The sequence below is a fragment of the Hylobates moloch genome, unplaced genomic scaffold, assembly GCF_009828535.3.
Source record: "Hylobates moloch isolate HMO894 unplaced genomic scaffold, HMol_V3 SCAFFOLD_3, whole genome shotgun sequence".
Classification (NCBI taxonomy): Eukaryota; Metazoa; Chordata; class Mammalia; order Primates; family Hylobatidae; genus Hylobates; species Hylobates moloch.
The window spans coordinates 37,288,039-37,307,318 of NW_026652278.1; the positions used below are offsets into that span (position 1 = coordinate 37,288,039).

Here is a 19,280-nt window from a genome sequence, read left to right on the forward strand (position 1 = left end):
ACACTTCTCACCAACCTGTTCTGAGGGCTTTGTCTGGTAAAGGGGTATGTTTGCTCCGCTGCCCTGTGCAGGAGCTGCTTGGGCCAGGAGAGGTGCATATGCCACATCACAGTTGTGATTTTGCTTGTGCAGCGTGTGGGGAGACCCTGCAGGACACAACGGGAAACTTTTCTGCACCTGGTTTCCCAAATGGGTACCCATCTTACTCCCACTGCGTCTGGAGGATCTCGGTCACCCCAGGGGAAAAGGTAGGTGGGAAACCCCTTCGGCAAACGGGACAGCACTCCTTGAGTTGTGTGAGGTGGGAGGAATTCTTATTGTCAATAGTAAAAATAACAGCTGTTTGGTTATGAGCACCCACTGTGCCAGGCATGGTGCTGCTTGCTGTACGTTCATTATTTCTGGACTTCTCAACCAGTTTCACCCATACAAATGAAGGCTGGCATGTACTAAATATCCACTGAGTTACAAATCAAGCTCACAGTTCCTCCCAACCTTAATAAATACACTATTATAATATCCTGGAATTTAGAATTCTGTGACACCTCAGATTGCTGCTCTGGACAATTGACACGGGGAGCCCACAGCTGGCTTTTCTTCCCCCCAGCCTCCATCTCACTATTTGGGGCTTAAAGAACATCCCTGTTGACACCCTAGCCCACTTCCCTGAGCATCTTCCACTCCTCTTTTGCAAACAGCCACTCCTTGGCTGCCCCTCCAGCGGGATGGACTGGCCAGGCGTGCAGTCTATACTCAAGAAGATAGATCCAGGGCAGAGGCCCTTGCATGACCTGGCAGTGGGCTCAGAGCTGTGTGGACAGGGAATTCCTGGGTTCCTGGAGTGTGGCGTAGGAGCTGGGCAAGCTCTGGGTGGACACATCCCTTTAGTCTTGAAGATTCCATGACCTCCTAGAGCTGAGCCCAGGGCAAGGATCTCTTTCACTCTAGTCCAAGGGTGGTATGTTTTCAACCCTACTGCAGGGCACGTACTCTTATATCCATTATCTGGATAAGGAATTTGAGGCTTGAACATTAAGGAAAGTGCCAAAAGTCCAAGGTAAGATATAGAACTAGAAACTGAGAACTGAGGTTTTGCTCTCCAAAGCTTATCTTTTTGCTACATGTCTCTACAGATCTGAGTGTTGTTCAAGTTGTCTCAGATTAGATGCAACTATCTTAGAGAAACTCATTTCCCTAGGTCTAGGTTAGGGGATACCCCCAGTGCCCCCAGAGCTCTCTATAATAATCATACCTGTTGTAGCATGTCTCACGGTATTGTCACTACTGGTTTATTTGTCCCCCTTCTAAATCTTAAGCTCATTAAGGTTGGAGATCATTCACCCCCAGGGCCCCAGCACTCCACAGTCTGTGGCACAGACTGGTCACCTGATAAGTATTTGTTGAATGGATATGTGGATGGATGAGGGGCTGAGTGAAAAACCTGCAGCTAGGGTTTTTCACTAGCAGTTAGCAGTGGGTGTGATGGAATTTTTCAAGCACCTGTAGCCAAACTTCAGGTATTTCTAATTTATAACTTTTTAAAGTGTCCATCTAAATGTCAAGTTAAGCATAGTGTGCTAACTAGAGACAAATGGCTAGGAACCATTGTGAGCATTTTCTGTGGACCGGATACGATCCTTAGCATATCATGTGGATCATCTAATTTAGTCCTCACATCAACTTTGTGAAATCGGTGCTGTTACCATACTTATTTACAGGTAAGGAACTGGACTTGCCCAAGGCTTCTAAGTTTGTTGCAGAGTTGGGATTTGAACCCAGGCAATTGGACTCTGACAGCCTGAATGCTTGACCATCATCTTATATTATTACACAAAGGGGCCAGGCTAGTAGATAGACATCTGAATGTGCATTTATACACATACGTGAATGCACATGTATGGGCACACATGTATACATCCTTCCTTTGGCTCTAAGCATTTAAGACATTAAGTATGGCTGTCATCTTGTGTCTGAGACCCCAGACCTGTCTGCCTTAGGTAGATGTGAAATCCATGTGCCTGCTGGAGGCTAACAGGAGGGAGGCAGAAAGGGGGAAGAGAAAGAGGTCTGGTCTGGTAATTTCTAAATTATTGAATTGGGTGTGTGATATGTTTGAACTGTGTAAACTTCATCAAGCCTTAATTATTAGTGCTAACTGGGGACAGAGAGAATATACATCATTGAAATTTCTGCACCAATTATTTCCATTTCTGCTTCACCCAGCCTTCCCCAGAGCTGCAAGTAATTAGCAAACTTGATTGATTTGAGTATCACCTCTTGTTCACCACCTCTTTCCCCTATGGTCTTTATGGTTCACTAACGTACTTAAAATAATTAGCCTGAATAATTATCCCATTCATTCAGATCATGAATGTGTTACCAAGGAAGTTGTGCTAACATTTCCTTTCTGTAATTTTAAAAAAGCAAAGGCTAAAGAATTATTGTGCAACCAGCTTACAGGTGTTACTAAGCTCTACCACCTGAATATGAGCACGGTGTGGGATAGGACAGAAATCTAAGGCACACCCCTGTCTTAAGACTGAGTGTTTATTTTGGGTCCCCCTCCCCCCACTCCCAGGGAATCTGATTTAATGGAAGGAAGGATGTTTGCTTGGTACAAGCTCTTTTCAAAGCTTCAAAGGTGATTTTAATGTACAAGTAGGGTCGAAAAACACAGTCTAGTTTGAAAGAGGAGTGATAGCGTGTGCACACACACACACGCACACACATGTGCGCGCACACACATGCATATGCTCACACATGCACGCACGCACCTGCGCACGCGCGCACACACACAATGACACAAGGTGAGCTGACCTGTTTTTTCCTAGCACTGACTCTTCATTTCCTAGGAGATCACAGGGCTTTGTGGAAGATGTGATTTGTCCTGAGACAAAACATTGGGTGGGATGGGCCCAAGGGAAGGGATGGGCACTCAACAATAATCAAGATGGGCAGCCTGCGAGGTGTGGTTAGTGTTAGTTGTGGTATGCTAAGTGTACACTCAATGTGGACTGCCTGGTATTTTAAGTTGCTATTTATCAAGTGCCCATGATGTGCCAGGCATAGCAATATACACTCTATATATGGTTTCTCGCACAGTCCCCTCAATAGCACAGTGATGTGTGTATTGTGTTACAGATGAGGAAACTAGAGGGCAAGTATTTCCCAAGACTCCAGAGCTAGTAGATGGAGCTGAGAAGCAAATCCAGATCTAGGTAGATCTAAAGACACCGACTCTAGAATCATTATAAGACAGAGGGTGGGGCACTCCAAAGAGGCAAAGATCAATCGTGTTCATCAGGGCAATTAGACACAGGCTCGAGGAGGGGGACACTTGAGCAGGCCTGGGGAGGGTTTCCCTGACAGGGGACTATCAGGGAACACTGGACAGGTTGCACAGGACAGACTCTGGGGGTGTGGAAAGTAAGCAAAATTTAATTCATGAGATGGGGACACAGGGAGCCACTGAGGTTTCCTGAGGGGGTTGGTCAACATGATATATGAGTGGAAGATTGGGAGGGGTCTGGTAAACATGAGATATGAGTGGAAGATTGATCTAGAAGCCCCAGTGTGTAGAAAAAAATGGGGCCACAGCAGGGAGCAGTCCAGGAATCGTGTGGGAGCCATCCAGGAGGGGGTGAGGCAGGAGGAGCGAGATGGAGTTAGAGGGGAGGGATGCGGATAGCTTAAAAAGAGCTGCAGCATGGATGCGGAACAGATATGGGGGATCAACAGTAAGGATGAAGGAAAGATAAAACCAAAGCTTGGCTCCTTGGCCATCGGGGCAATGGCATCTCCTACAGTGGAGGAGGCTGGAAAGGAAAGGCTTTGTTTGGAGGTTCTCTCACCTAGTAGGGAGCAGGAAGGGCAGAGGAGCAAGAGCAATTGGGAGAAGATAGGCCAGTGTGGTGAAAACCAGAAAGGATAAGCTCTGGGCAGAGGGGTCATGGGGCACAAGGACAAATAACAGTCCTTTAGATTTGATGGGGAGGGAATGGGAACCTTTGAGGAAGCCTTCCAGCCTAAGGGTTTACTTAGAGCTAGAGGGCCCCGGGGCTGTTTGAATATAAAGAAGTGGCTAGTGGAGGGGCAGCGATTGGAGATGCTGGAGAGAGAGGAACCACTGAGAGCAAGGTCCCCCGGGGTTGGGAAAGGAATAGAGTCAGGGGTGCAGGGGCTGGGTCAGGGCTGGAGATCAGGAAGAGTGGAGACATAATGGAGCAGAGGTGTGTGGGGCATGAGGAAAGGTGAGCCTGGGCCAGACAAGCCACTGAGCCTCAGGACAGTGGGAGGAGCCACAGGCACCTGGCTTAGTGGAACTTGCATGGGGGTGAAAGGCCAGGGGAAATCTGAACTCTCCTCTGGGCCATCTGCCAGGGGAGCCCCGAGCTGGTGGGCTGCAGGCGGACCAGAGCAGCCAGTTCATGGGTACAGCACCTGTGTGCTGAGGCCCAGCCCGTGGGACCACCCAGCCCTCCCCTTCCCCCTACTAAGTAGTCACCTGTTTGCCCATGGGAGCATCCACTACCTGACCCTAGGGATGTCCAGACAGGGCTGCCAAGATGCTCCTCATGACAATCCCTCTCTTTTCCGTGTTTATACCATAGTATTTCCACTGGCTTGGCCCATCTGCCTTTCCCCCCTTCTCTGGGCTCCCCAAAGGCAAAGGACCCTGTCTTACTGATCTTTCTATCTCAATTGGCCAGCACAGGCTGACACTCAGAAGGTGGTCAACAAGCAATGGTGGAGTGAATGAATGAATGGACTAACTGTAGGAAGGTCATTAGACACACCACACCTCAGGAGAGTGAGGTCATGGCTGAGGGAAGGTTGATCACAGAGATGTTCAGATGCACTCGGGCTAACCCCAGACCCTTTGGAATGATTGATGATGTTATAAGATCTTCTTGTATCTCTGAACTTCGCTGACCCCTTACCTCCTTCCAAATCCCCAGTCTCCATGAGCCCTGGCCAGTGTTTTTAATGCATCTCGCTTTCTGTAAACCACCTAGTGACTTCAAAAGCTCAAGTGATTCCCCAGACAGAAGCGAAGGACCCATCTCCTTCTGTTTACTCCCCATCCTACTTAAGGTTTATTATTTAATGTCCTTAGGTTTCCTGTGAGCATGCTTTTGAGACAGCACTCCTACTGTGGTCTGAGAGTTCTGCATGCTAAAGGGTAACGTGAGAACACCAGTATGCAAGATACATCTTCCCAAACTCCTCAGGTTTTGCTGCCAAAACTCACTTTATGGTAATTCTTTACAGATTGTATTAAACTTCACATCCATGGATTTATTTAAAAGCCGGCTGTGCTGGTATGATTACGTGGAGGTCCGGGATGGTTACTGGAGAAAAGCCCCCCTTTTGGGTAAGTTGACTTTAGACACCGTTAAGAGGGGAGTGATGGGATGTTCCCCAGGATGCTGTTAATGTCTGGAAGGTCCACCTTGACAGCGGCCACAGGAAACTCTCAAGGGCCTCTGTCATTGTAAAACTCTGAGCACTCCATTTGGCCACACATGTTAAAAGCTTTTAAAACTGCAAATACCCTTTGACCCAGCAATTCCACTTTTTGGAATTCATCCTAGGGAACTAATTAAGGAAGTGTGCAAAGCTCTAGCTACAGGGATGTTCACTGAAGCAGGAAAAATTGCAAGCAATTTAAATGTTCAACAGTAGGGTTTGGCTGAATAAATTATAATCCATCTTTTTAACGGAAAACTTCCCAGCCATTAAAAATGAAGTGTAGTTGACTACTGATATGGAAAGGTGTTCATAGTACACTGTTACACACAAAAAAGTATGTGACAAAAACAGAATAAGCAGTAGGATTCCATTTTGATTAAAAAATATATTTATGTATTTTATATGTGTATATATATATATATATATAAAATGCAGGCATTGCAAATGTAGATGGCTTCAAGGATAACATGTAAATGAAGGAGATGGGATTTGTGTAATAAAATAAGGAATGGTGGGGGGAGTGTGGTGAACTGAACACCGAATTTCCTGTCCAAAATTATTCAAACCAAAATGACTTAAAACGTGTACAGGCTGAATTAACTAGAAGACACCACTTTGTGATCTGCAATATAAATCTCAAGTAAAATTATAAATATACATAACACACTGATTATTTCAGGGTGATAGAGTATTTTTTAAATGTATTCTGTTGTTCTTGGTTAACTATATTTCCAATTTTTCTATGATGAGCGTGTATTGTTTTGGTGAGATGAATAGGGCATGAACTCACCCATGGAAAGTTAGCTTGGAGCTCTGAGTGGGACACAGTGGGCAGGTGGTGTAACAAGAAAGGTTAGTTCACCCCAGAGAGATCTCTTGTGGATGACAGGGGAGGTTAGCCTTGCCTAGAGGACCAATGGCTCCAGTGTCTCGGGAGTAGACACTGGGACTCATTCAGCCCAAGAATGGCAGCCGTGGTGGAGCTGGTGAGAGAGGCAGAAGTGACCGGGAGCCAGATGGGAGGGTCTCAGCTGAGAGTGTATTGTCCTTACTCGTAGAGGGGTCTGTAGGGTGGGCTCTGGCTTGGACAAGTCTAAGCGCTCAGTGAGGACTTTGTCCCTGGTACATATTCATGTGAGCAGAAAGCCCAACTTGTTATGCTGCAACTGACGAGCCTGAGAGTGAGCTGGTATCGGGTGGTTGGCCGAGATGGAGACAGGAAAGAAGGGAGAGGGCTAAGCTGTGGGGTGTCACTGCTAGACCGAGCCCTGACTTCATGCCAGATTCTGGGGAGCCAAGGCTGAGGTAGGTCAGAAGAGGCTGGACAGAGGGGTTGGCTGGACTCAAGGTAGCCTGGCAGACATTAATCTTTCGTATGACTGAGGGGTCCCAGGCTGCCAGCATTAGGAGAAGTCAGTCAGGTAGTCAGCTGTCCAGGTAGACAAGCGAAGAAAGTGATCCCCAGGCCAAGCACGGACAGGAGCACGTCTACTGCAGGACCAGTGGAGACCGCCCACAGTGGCAGGGCGGAGGATGCCTGCCTGGATTTCTGCTTCCTGCCTACCATGAGCAGGCATGGTGCTCTGTAGCAGCCAGAAGGAGGGTCTGGATTTACAGGTAGCACTGTTTGCTTGTGGCAAAAGACAGAGGGCTGGATTCCCAGTAGCAGAGGTTCCCAAACCTGGCTGGACATCAGAACCTCCTGGGAAGATTTCTATGAGTACAGATTCCTGGGAGACCATGAATTGGAATCCCCACAAGTTGGGTCAGAGAATGATCCTATTTACCTTTACATAAAAGGGCATGTGCCCAAATCTAGTACCACAAATGTAGAAAGAACCACAAATATGCCCATCTAACTGCTGAAGGTGATTACCTCTGAGGAAGGAAGCGCGGAGGTGGTGGGCAGCTTCAAAGTTTGTTTTGTATACTTCTCCATTGTTTGAATCTTTTGTAAGAACACATTCAGGTGTCAATCTATAATGAAATAATAAAAAGAGCTATGTGGGAAGAGTTTCGTGAGAACATCGGATCACAGACCCTGCAACCTGGCAGAGACCTTACAGTCACTTAATCCCACACTTTTATGAGAAAACCAAGCTCCCCAAGTGTGGACTAACTCAAAGGCCATACAGCTAGTGGCTGAGATCAGACCAGAATTCTGATGTCCTGGCGAAGGGGAGAGGTGACTGCTGAACCAAGGGGGTGCCAGATAAAATACATTATTTGTTGTTTATCTGAAATTCAAATGTACTGGGCTTCCTTGAGTTTTGTTTGCTAAATCTGGCAACTCTCTACCCCCACCTCCCAGGAATGGGATAGATTTAAAGGCTTAAGAGGAGGAAGCTGTCTGTTACTGAAGTTCCCCAGAGAGGGCCAAGGCACGTTCCTGAGAATGGGCACAGGCAGAGAGATTTCCAGGAGTTCCTTTTTCTTGAACTTGAAACAAGATTTTTCTCATTATAGATCCTGGTATTTCTGGCTACATTTCATTAATGAATTGGGACTTTTGCCGTTTGTTGGTGGTGGTGATGGTTTGTTTTGTTTTTTGTTTTGAGGTGGTTTTTTTTGGCTCATATTTTACCCACTTTTACTGTGTGTGTGTGTGTGTGTGTGTGTGTGTGTGTGTGTGTGTGTGGAGTGCCAGCGCCTGTAACCATCATTCTTCATTTGCAGTTCTCCTTTGCCAACTATTTGGCCTGCTCTGATGTTTCCAAATGCAGTTGTTAGTGAACTTTTGTGTTTGGAACAAGTGCATTGTGTCGGCCGAGCTGGTCCCTGGGAGGGGTCAGTGCCATGAAATCTGCTGGGAGGAGGCAGGTCAATGCCCCTTTGGCAGGAGGGAGAGCGGATTAGGGTGGATTGTGAAAGTATGCATCTTGCTCTGAAAACTGTGCATCGCATTTTTTCCCAGGGCAGTGTGTGAAAATCCAGGCATAATGGACGCATAACTTTTTATGAATGAACCCTTTATGACTCCCCATGGAGCCCACTTGTAGTGTCCTCATCTGCATTTCCTCTTCTTGATATCCTTATTAAACTCCTCCTCTAAATCCAGGAACCGGATTTCAGTGCAGGAATCTGACACCTTTTCTCTAGTCCAGTTTCTCTCCAGCCTGTTTAGTCTCCTTGGAAGGAGGCTATTTTTCGAGACCCAGGTTTTCACCTAGTGATTAAAGGGAAAAGTCGATTGAGAACATTTCATGGCTGGTTAAAGATATCAAATTGTTTTGTCAGTTTTGGGGGTCACTTATGATATTGCACCTAAAGAGGGGAGGAAGTTGGCTGCAGAGAGAACTCATCCAGTGATCTTAAATTCCGTCCTGTAAATTGGATTCCCTCCCTTATTTCTGTTAGAGGAATTACTCTAACAATGCACTTTTGTATGCAGAACTGTCTTTGGGCATTCTGTATCACCACAATGCACACAAAAGCCCTTTTTCCCTCTTTCCCTGAAATAGGGAGAGGGAAGTTCAGAAAGGCCAGGCTGGCCAATCAGTGTCATGTGGCCTGGCTACTCAGGCTCCCTAGCCAGGGGCAGCCTCCCAAATGGGCAGAAATGATGCAGTGAGTCAAACAGCCAGGCCTGGCATTTCCACAGAATTGCTTTATGGTTTGACGCTTTGATCTTCATTCCTAGTTGTCTGTTTCCAAACTGGGAAATGGGGATGACATCTACATTACTAGAGAGTAGATGTGATGTCTATCTATCCAAAATTGTACAATGTTCAGAACCGTACCTCAGTCAGTGAAGGTTTTTTTTTTTTTTTGATAGTAGTGGTGGTGATGATGAAGAAGGTGATACTGATGATGAAGAAGGTGATACTGATGATGAAGGTCTCAGACTGCTCCGGTTCAAATCCTGCTCTTACTTATAGCTTTGAGACTTAAATTCTCTGACCCTCAGTTTTCTCGTCTGTGAAATGGGATTAATAATAGTACCTAATTCAGAGAGTATTGGGATGAAATGAGATAAACCATGTAAAGTGCTTAGGACGGTGTCTGGCATAGACATAGTCAATAAAAAAGGGGCTTTTATTAGAACCATTATGGTGAAGATGAGAACACGGAGACATCAGTTAAGGGACAAAGTAGAGGATTCTAGTTAAGAGTGACAAAGTGATTTGGGGAGAGTGCCTAGGAATAATTTGTAATTTGTTCTACGAAGTCTAGTTTTGCCAAGGCAGTAAGATATACCTCAGGCTGCAATTCCTGCCTCCTGTCGAGTACTCAGCAGGGACAGGCTGTCTAATGGCCCTTGGGTGGTGGGTGGTTCATCTCATCTGCTTAGGTCCTTAGGAGGCGAGGCAGTCAAAGTCTCCCTGTCTTTTGGAAACAAGCCTCAGTGGCTGTGACAGCTGGGTTTTAAAAGGAGAAACTTGGATTTGGAACTTGGGCTAGGCTAAGAAGGAATTCCTTTTGTGAACCGGCACTGTCTAATTGCTCCGTGTCCTCATTGGTAAGCAGTACTTCCCCAGGCTTGCCTGTCTTTTTCCAAAAATCACTTGACACTAATTGGCCGTGCCAGAGAAACCATTACTGAAAATTTAGAGGCTTCTGGTGGATTTTTTCTTGCCAAATTCTTGGCAGGAGTTTCACCTCATCTCACTTAATATTAATCTCCCCAAATCCAAAAGGCTACAGGTGGTCAGAATTGGAAGGAAGCAGAGGAGATTAGCAGCCTTTACCCCCATGTTTCCCCAAAACATGTACAACACAGCTGGCCCTTAGGAGATGCCTACAGTGGCCTTTACTCCTCCCCTAATCTCACCTGCTCATAGCCTCAAGTGGCTTGTCCACTGCCTAACATAGCACTGGCAGTAAGAGTACCCACGACATATCTGTTAAATGGACTTTAAAAAAAATTCAGATGTAATTTCTGGACCATACAATTCACCATTTAAAGTATACCAGTCAATGGTTTTTAGCATGCTCAGAGTTGTGTCACCACAATCAATTTTAGAATATTTTCATCACAGCCAGGTGCGCTGGCTCATGCCTGTAAACCCAGCACTTTGGGAAGCTGAGGCGGGCAGATCATGAGGTCAGGAGATTGAGACCATCCTGGCTAACATGGTGAAACCCCATCTCTACTAAAAATATAAAAAATTAGCTGGGCGTGGTGGCATGCGCCTGTAGTCCCAGCTACTTGGGAGGGTGAGGCAGGAGAATCCCTTGAACCTGGGAGGCGGAGGCTGCAGTAAGCTGAAATCACGCCATTGTGTTCCAGCCTGGGTGACAGAGCAAGACTCTGTCTCAAAAAAAAAAGAATATTTTCATCACTCCAAAAGAAGACCCATACTCATTAGCAGCCACTTCCCATTGCCCATTGCCCCCAAAGCTAAATACATTCTCTGAGTGACTCATGCGATAGGTGCTTGGTAGAACCATGGTCTTCCAGTCCAAATGGACCATGGCTGGCCTGTGTTCTGAACCAGTCAGTAAAGATGAACCCATCTCCCACCTCGCCCTGGGCTGCCATCCTGCCTTGGCAGTAGGGATTAGATGGCCAAGAATGACCAGGTACTGGGAAGACCAGGCCTCTGTGGAGGCTCAAGATTTCAGACCATGCACCCAAGTGTCTAAGAAATACAAATGTATTTTTTTTTCCCAATAACAAAAGTTTGTCTATGATGATCCCCCTTTCCATCAGGTAGTAGGGACTTGATTTTGGTCACTTTGTGTTTTCAGTTTTGGTCAATTTATATGTCCTAGTTAGGGGCATAGTTTATGCCAAGGCGTGGTGGTGGCGGGGGGCATCTATCCTGTCACCCTGACTGGCATTGCTGGGATATCCTCATCCCCAACCAATGAGTCCTCTGTCCAGATAGAAGCTACTGGGCTTCCTCCTTGTATCAACCCTAGGCCTGTTCAGAATGGTGCAGGTCTATATTCCCCTAGAAGCTTGGGAGACATTCTATGGCTCCCCTAATCCTCTCGGCTATGGGAAAGTCACTTCCATCCCCCTCTTGGGCCTGGAATCATGTTGCTGCCATCCTGCCACACTTTGCCTGAAGAGCTCTGCATGCCTGTCTCATGGCCAAATGTCTGGACAATCACATAAACACTTCTATGCTGACCTTCGGGGGTGGGCACAGCAGGGGAATCCAGGGTCTTGCTGCCACTCTGGACTCTGCCCAGGGACTGAGGACACAGTTTTCTGCTTCTCTTAGATTCTTAAACCTACCTGGGATCTCTTTCTCAAGGTGAGATGGGGAATGGGTCCTTTTAGGGGCTCCCTGGTGCACTCCCGCTAGTCCTGTCACTCCTCCATCCTAGGAACCCTCCTACAGCTACCAGGATGGGGGAAAATATGGTGCATCCTTTCAAATCTTTGCTATTGCAACTAGGCTTGTGAAATGTAAACGCCAAGATGGTTTTATTTCTTTGCTGTGTATTCCCTGGCATCCCTTCCCAAGGCAAGGAAAGCAGAATGTCTAATGCCCCCAAAAGGGAAGGGTATACATGCAACAGGAAATACCAGGAAAGGAAATCTGCGCTACTCTCTCACCATTCTTCCCCCGCCTTACCTTCAGAGCCTCAGCAACACCCCTCGGCAGGGGAGAGGTTGCCTGGGTTCTTCTCTGGATGCTTTGATGGGAATCTGGAATTCTGAAGTCAGCCTGAAAAAGAATTAAGTCACACATTATTGTGTGACTCTTCCAATCCCATCTTTTGATTCTTTGTGTGCTACAGGATAGATACGTTGTCCCAGCCAAGGTTATTGCTCATTTCAAACCATGTGTGAAGAAGAACCTCGGCTTCCTCCTAGCCTGAAGCCAGTGTCTTCTTGCTGTCCCCAGGCCTCCTAACTGCTTCTTTTTCCACTTTCCAGGCAGGTTTTGTGGCGATAAGATCCCAGAGCCCCTTGTCTCCACGGACAGCCGGCTCTGGGTGGAGTTCCGCAGCAGCAGCAACATCTTGGGCAAGGGCTTCTTTGCAGTGTACGAAGGTTTGTGCGTGGTGAAAGCAGCCGCTCGGTGGCCCCTCATAAACTCTGTCCTTCCCAGGCAGCCCACTGTCCCTCTCCCAGCCAAACACTCCAGGCCAGAGCCATGGGGGTGGGGGCAGCCACTGCAGGGGGCAAGCTGAGGATTCCACAGCCCCTCCCGCAACATTCTGGAAGCAGAGGCCGGCTGTGCCCACTTCAGAAGTAGTGCCATCCTTCTGACGCCATCCCACTCAACCCTCATTCCAGGCCAGCTGAGGAGTCGGCTTCCCCCATACAGGATGGTATTGGGGGGATCTAGAACCCTGTGGAAATGATAGCAGCCTCTGAATTGCTGTGTGAGCCTAAGCAAAGAATCTGACCTCTCTGGGCCTCTGTTTGTTTCCTTTGTGAAAAGAAGACTTTGGGCAACATCAAGGAATTTCCAACTGCGTTTCTTTGAAGGGCCTCTGAGGCCACCCTGGTGGCTGAGTAGAGGGAACCAATAGGTCTGGGCTCTAGGCAGCTGCCACCAGGCGATGGTGCTTCTATTTCTTCTATGTCTTGAGCTTCTCTGGCTCATTCCCCACCCCACCGTACCCTCGCCAAAAAAAAAAAAAAAAAGGGAAACTACCAGAAAATTACCAAGGGTCCTTTGGCCTTACATTACCAAGGGTCCTTTGGCCTTAAATTATTACAATTTTAGAGAGGCCAAAGTTTTGTCTTTGTAAAGTAAGTAATGTGCATGTGTGCGCGTGTGTGCGCGTGTGTGCACGTGTGTGCGCACGGGTCCCTTCCTGCCAGCGATCCTGTACTTTCTACCTTGAATCACCTGGGGAACTTCGCGGCTACGCAGGGCTCCCCCACAGCCACTGGAATCAGAACCTCTGGGGGGTGTGGCCCCAGCTTCCACAGTTTGCAAACTCCCCCAGGCGATTTTGATGCACAGCGAAGGTAGAGAACCACTGCTTTACGTGGTTTTTTCTTTATATGAAAAAAAATTCACAGTTAAAGGCAAATGCAGTCGTGCCTTTCTGGAGGCACGGTGTTTGTGGGGTGGAGATGAAAATGTTGGTGACCGGAGCCACCTAGTGGTGACAAGCGCTGCTTCCCCTCCTCCCCCGCGCCAACCTTCCTTCCTAAGATCTGACCAGGGCCCCCGTCTTCCTCTCCTGATGTCTCTTTCTAAAGCTACCTGCGGGGGAGACATTAACAAAGATGCCGGTCAGATTCAATCTCCCAACTATCCGGATGACTACAGACCTTCCAAGGAATGTGTCTGGAGGATTACGGTTTCGGAGGGGTTTCACGTGGGACTTACCTTCCAAGCTTTTGAGGTGAGTGCTGCTCAGACCGGCTTCCCAAGGAAACGACAACTTTTGCTAGACACCCTCCACTCTGTAAAGATGGGTTTTCATTTTTGGCTAAAAACGGGAACCTAAGAGGCCATTCTCAAGCCCATGGTGAATTGTGCCTGGACATCTGACATCAACATCTATGCAGGCTTTGAAATGGGGTTCGCCACCTTTCTGAGGGCAGTAAGAGAGATTGAAAATAATAATCAAAGTGAAAATTCAGGATGAGATCCAGGGAAGTTTGGTAGAATTGTTCTTCTCTGTTTATCCTCTTAGACTCTTCTCAGCTTGATTCACCCTTGACTTCTGCAAGTAAGGAGCGAACTAGGAAGCAGCATGGAGAGACCTGGGACACACTTGGGTCCTTTGGTCTCTTGGTTAGATTTTGAAAGTGATATTTGGGTTCTCTTCTTAAATCAAAAACCTTAAAGCGGAACCATCTGCCATCCACCTTGCCTCTGTTTCTTCTTTTAGATTGAAAGGCACGACAGCTGTGCATATGACTACCTGGAAGTCCGGGATGGCCCCACGGAAGAGAGTGCCCTGATTGGCCACTTTTGTGGCTATGAGAAGCCGGAGGATGTGAAATCGAGCTCCAACAGACTGTGGATGAAGTTTGTGTCCGATGGCTCTATCAATAAAGCGGGCTTTGCGGCCAATTTTTTCAAGGGTATGAATTAGCAGTTTGTTTCCACTTTCAGGCACAAGAAGAAATATTGCTCCCGCTGGCCTAAGACACACAAAACTATATGGAAGCTTACCACCAAACAAGGCTCCCTGCAGAGAAAAGGCAGCGACGCATTTTAGAGCTGGGTGTGAGCCCCCAGCAGAGTTCCCAACTGATCAGGAGCAGGCTCAGCCTTGGCTTCCACACGATAGAAAGTTCTATACTTGGAAATTAGATCTAATAAGTTTACAAGGGCAAACTACACGGTAGTGAAACTGAGCATGGAATAACAGCAAATATTTGGATAGCAGCTATCATTAATTGATCACCTACTGTGTACCAAGAACTGTGTAAGGTACTTGACTTACATAATGTCATTTAATTCCCCAAATAACCCTGTGAGTTAGATTTGGATCAGGGCTGGGAAGGGCTTCTCAGTATCATGCAGGTAGTTAAGCGGCAGATCAGGGATCTAATTCAGTCGGCCTAATTCCTAAGCTCAAACTCTTTCTACAACATTGCCCCTATTCCTTGATGTGGGCCAGAGAGGCAACCCAGGTGTTCAGCTCCTGGAACATCAGTGCCCCTAGACTACATGCTTACCCCCACATGATGGGAGTCGGGAGGAGAATAAGGGGTGGCACTCTGGGAACAAATTTCCTTGTTGCCCTGGGGACCTGCTGCTCTGTAGGGTCCTGATGGAACCAGGCCCAGAACGGCATGGGCAGACCCAGCTTTCCTGGCCCCAGAAGAGCCAGCTTCCAAGCCTCCTTTGAATGGGCAGGTCCTCCTTCTCTGCCGTCAGGCCCCTGAAAGCCCTGAAGACCACACCCTAAGAGGGAAGCATGGCTGCGTCCCACTGCATCGGGCCTGGGTACCCAGGAGCACAGCAGCAGCCTTTGAGTAGAGACATTCGGTGCTCTGCTGCTGTGGCCCCTTAATCAGTGACCCCACTCCCCCAGCCCCCCTACAACTTGTGCTTGCCCAGAACCTGCTTTCTCCTCTTCCCTCCTCTCCTAGGACTCCTGGCTGAGCCAGCACAGAAATCCCAGTCCCTCCCTTGCTTCCATTCTCCCTTTCTGCCCCATCTTAGACCTCCTCCCAGGTTCTACGTGAACAGCCTGGGTGTCAACCCACTTCTGCAGTGTCACCCAGAGCAGGCAGCCATTCATCCTTACTGAAGCCTCAGTTTTCCTCTCTGTAAAATAGGAAGAAGGACATCTACCCATTGTATCTAAGCAATTATTGTGAAGCCCCAAAGAAAGGACGGCTGTGGAGGCACTTAAAAGCTGGCAAGTGACAAACAAGGGGTGGGGCTGTTATTTTTTCCTATTTTGAGGCATCGGGGAAGAGCAAAACCCAAACAGCAGCAGAGGAAGAATCATGATGGCGCTGAAGGATTGGAGACAAAATTGAGTTGCTTCTTTCTCAAGGCAAAAAAAAAAAAAAAAAAAAAAAAGCCAGGCCATAGCAAGTGTATTTTGAAAGCAGGTCAGCTTGTGATTGCACAGGGAAGATACGACAGCCTTAGTTGAGATGCCTGGAAATTCACGGCCCCCACCCCACCCTGGCCCAGCCTGCACATGCTTGGTGTCTCCCAGCCTGGAGTGGCCCCTGTCTGACTTGGCAGCAGTGACACCGGCTGGGTGGCCTCAAGCAAGTTGCACGATTTCTCCAGTTGCACAGCTTCTGTTGCACAAGCTCCAGTCTCTCTACCTGGAGAGACAATGCTGCCAGGTGATTGCAAGGTTGTCATCAGGAGGAAATGGAATAGTGCAAGTCAATACACCCGGTGTAGTGTTTAGTTCCATTCATTGTCTTTGCTAGGGAAGGAATCTTTGAGGTGGTTATTTTTTCTGGAAAAACTGATGCGACAATCTCTTCTTGCTATTGTGATGGGCTGGTTTCCTATTCTTGCTGTAGCAATTTACTACAGGCTTGGTGGCTTAAAACAACGCACACTTATTATCCTACAGTTGTGGAGGTCAGAAGTCTAACATGGGTCTCACTGGGATAAAATCAAGGGGATGGCAGGGCTGCATTCCTTCTTGAGGTTCTAAGGGAGAATCTATTTCTTTGCCTTTTCCAGCTTCTAGGAGCTGCCTGAATTCCTTGGCTCATGGTCCTCTTCCATGGTCAAAGCCAGTAATGGCCAGTGTGTCATTCTCATGCCACATTCTCTCTGCTGCATCACAGACCTCTGCTCCTGTCAGCACATCTCCTCCTTCTGACCCTAACTTCCTTCCACCTCTTTCCCTTACACGGACCTGGTGTTGACATTGAGCCCACCCAGATAATCCGGGAGCATCTCCTCATCTCTAAGATCCTTCATTTAACCACACCTGCAGAGTCCTTCTTTCACCTAATTAAGATCCTTAATTTAACCACACTTGCAGAATCTTACATTAAGGTAACAGATTCACAGGTTGCAGAGGCCAAGCTGTAGACAGCTTTGGAAGGCCTTATTCTGCCTACCACGTCATGAACGATTATGAGGTTGTCATTTTAATTCTGTTTATTCTAGTCCTCTTGGCCTTCTCCTCCCCTGACTTTCACCCCAGGTTCTGTAAGTTGGGTGCTGGGGCTCCATTCCAGGGGGATAACTGGTAACCACTGACCATCCACACCTCACTGCTGATGCTGCTGGTGATCAGCAATGCAGAGTTTTGAGAGTACCAGCTAAAGCTGGAGGTTAGGCTTGTCAGGTTTAGGAAATTTAAAAAAAAACAGGATGCCCAGTTACATTTGAATTTTAGATACAGAATGATTTTTTTTTTAGTATGTGTCCCAAATATCACATACTGTGCTGAGAAGTGATTGCTGGTTTATCTGAAAGTCAAATTTAACTGGACCTCCTGAATTTTTTATGGAAAACTTACTGGAGCAAATTTAACTGGACCTCCTGAATTTTTTATGGAAAACTTACTGGAGGTGCCAGTCAGGGCAATGGAAGGTATTTCTCTGATGCTAAACTGGTTTGTAAGAGACCGAGGAAGTGCCTGGACCTGCTCAAGTAACCATGATAGGCGGCTCCATTTGCTGGTTAGAAGACGCCACCTTCTCCCTCCTCTTCATCTCGTGTGCATTCAACATTCATCAGTCTGTGTGTTGGTGCTGGGGCTGGAGACGCCGCGGAAAGCACACAGTGGTTATCCTCAAGTGCTCAAGGTGGTGAAGGAGATCAGCAGCAAATGTGCGATGACATTGCCGTGTGGGTGTGGACCTCGGTGGAGGCTCTGAGACTCAGTCTGCAACGGGGCCCAGGTTACCCAGTGTCCTACTTGGAGGGCATTTCAATTTGCAAACATCTTTTTTTTTTTTTTTTTTTTTGAGACAGAGTCTCGCTCTGTCGTCCAGGCTGGAGTGCAGTGGCGGGATCTCGGCTCACTGCAAGCTCCGCCTCCCGGGTTTTGCGCCATTCTCCTGCCTCAGCCTCCCGGGCAGCCGGGACCACAGGCGCCCGCCACCACGCCCGGCTAATTTTTTTTTTTTTTTTTTGTATTTTTAGTAGAGCTGGGGTTTCACCGTGTTAGCCAGGATGGTCTCGATCTCCTGACCTCGTGATCCGCCCCCCTCGGCCTCCCAAAGTGCTGGGATTACAAGCGTGAGCCACCGTGCCCGGCCGTAAACATCTTTTCAGATGCCCGTCAAAGTGTAGACTAAGGCCCACCCAAAGTAACTTAGTGAACAGACCCAGCCTGACTTTTTTTATGGTTAAAACAACTGCAGAGAACAACATTTAGAAAAGAAGAAATATACAACATTGACCTTGACCATGAATCTTAAAGTAGGAATCAGGATTAACAGAAACCTCATCTAGACCTATTAAATCAGGGAAAGGACATCTACTGAATGCTGGCCACATGCCAGGATCTAGGTTATCTCACTTGTCTTCATTACAATCCCCTAGTAGGAATTATTATTGTCCCCGTTTTCCAGTTGAGGAAGCTGAATTCCTAACATGGCTGGGCTGGAACTAGAACCTGGATCTGTAGGATTCCACAATCCACTCTCTTTCCACTAAGGAGACCTGAAAGCCACAGGGACGGAATGTGAAAGGGGTGGAATTTTTCCTTAGTGTTTGTGATTAATTCTGACTCTGGTCACCTTTCTACCTTCCCGATACCACAGGGGTGTAGGCAAAAGGGCTCTGGACGTGGCAAGTGGAGTTTGAGGCGCTGGTCCCGTGTTCCCTACTAGCTATTCACTCTCTTGCAGATCGGCTTTCCTTTCTACGACCGGCCCATATCTGCTTTGCTCCTCACTGTGGTCCCAGTGCTTGGCACACAGTAGGCTCAGTAAATACCTAGTGAGCAATGAAAGAATGGATAGATCAATGAATGAATGGGGCTCAGTTTCCCTGTTGGTGGAGTGGGCATCCTGCTGCCTGCTCTGCCTCCCTTGCAAGACTCTCCGGAAGAAGAGTGGGTGAGAGACCACAGCCTTGTGCAACACTGTCCAGCAGAAATGGGATGTGAGGCACAACCAGAAGTCACATAGGTGGCCTTGAATTTGCTGGCAGCTGCCTTACAAAAAAGGAGAAACCAGTGACATTGATTTCAATGATATTTTTATTTAATGTACAAAATAATATCATTTTAATATGTAATCAATATACACAATATTAATGAGAGATCTTATGTTTTTCATACTAAGTCTTGGAAATCCAGTGTGTGTTTTATGCTCATGGCACATCTCCACTTGGACCAGCTGCATTTCAGGTGCTCGGTAGCCACGTGTGGCTGGGGGCTGCCGCATCAGACAGAGCAGGACAGGAGACTGTACCCAGCTAGCTTCCCCAGCCCAGCCTTTTCCCAACAAGGCCATCAGTCAGATGCCCTGTGAACACAAAGTACCT

General features: G+C 47.5%; 1 protein-coding gene across 1 annotated transcript in view; it reads left to right on the forward strand.

The window, feature by feature from the left end:
• TLL2 (tolloid like 2) overlaps positions 1-19,280 on the forward strand; it is a 150,853-nt gene that overhangs the window by 105,408 nt on the left and 26,165 nt on the right. Inside the window, exons 9-13 of the mRNA XM_032135543.2 lie at positions 133-248; positions 5,272-5,374; positions 12,308-12,424; positions 13,592-13,737; positions 14,230-14,425. Of these exons, the coding sequence (XP_031991434.1) occupies positions 133-248; positions 5,272-5,374; positions 12,308-12,424; positions 13,592-13,737; positions 14,230-14,425 (678 nt within the window). The remainder of the gene's footprint in view (positions 1-132; positions 249-5,271; positions 5,375-12,307; positions 12,425-13,591; positions 13,738-14,229; positions 14,426-19,280) is intronic.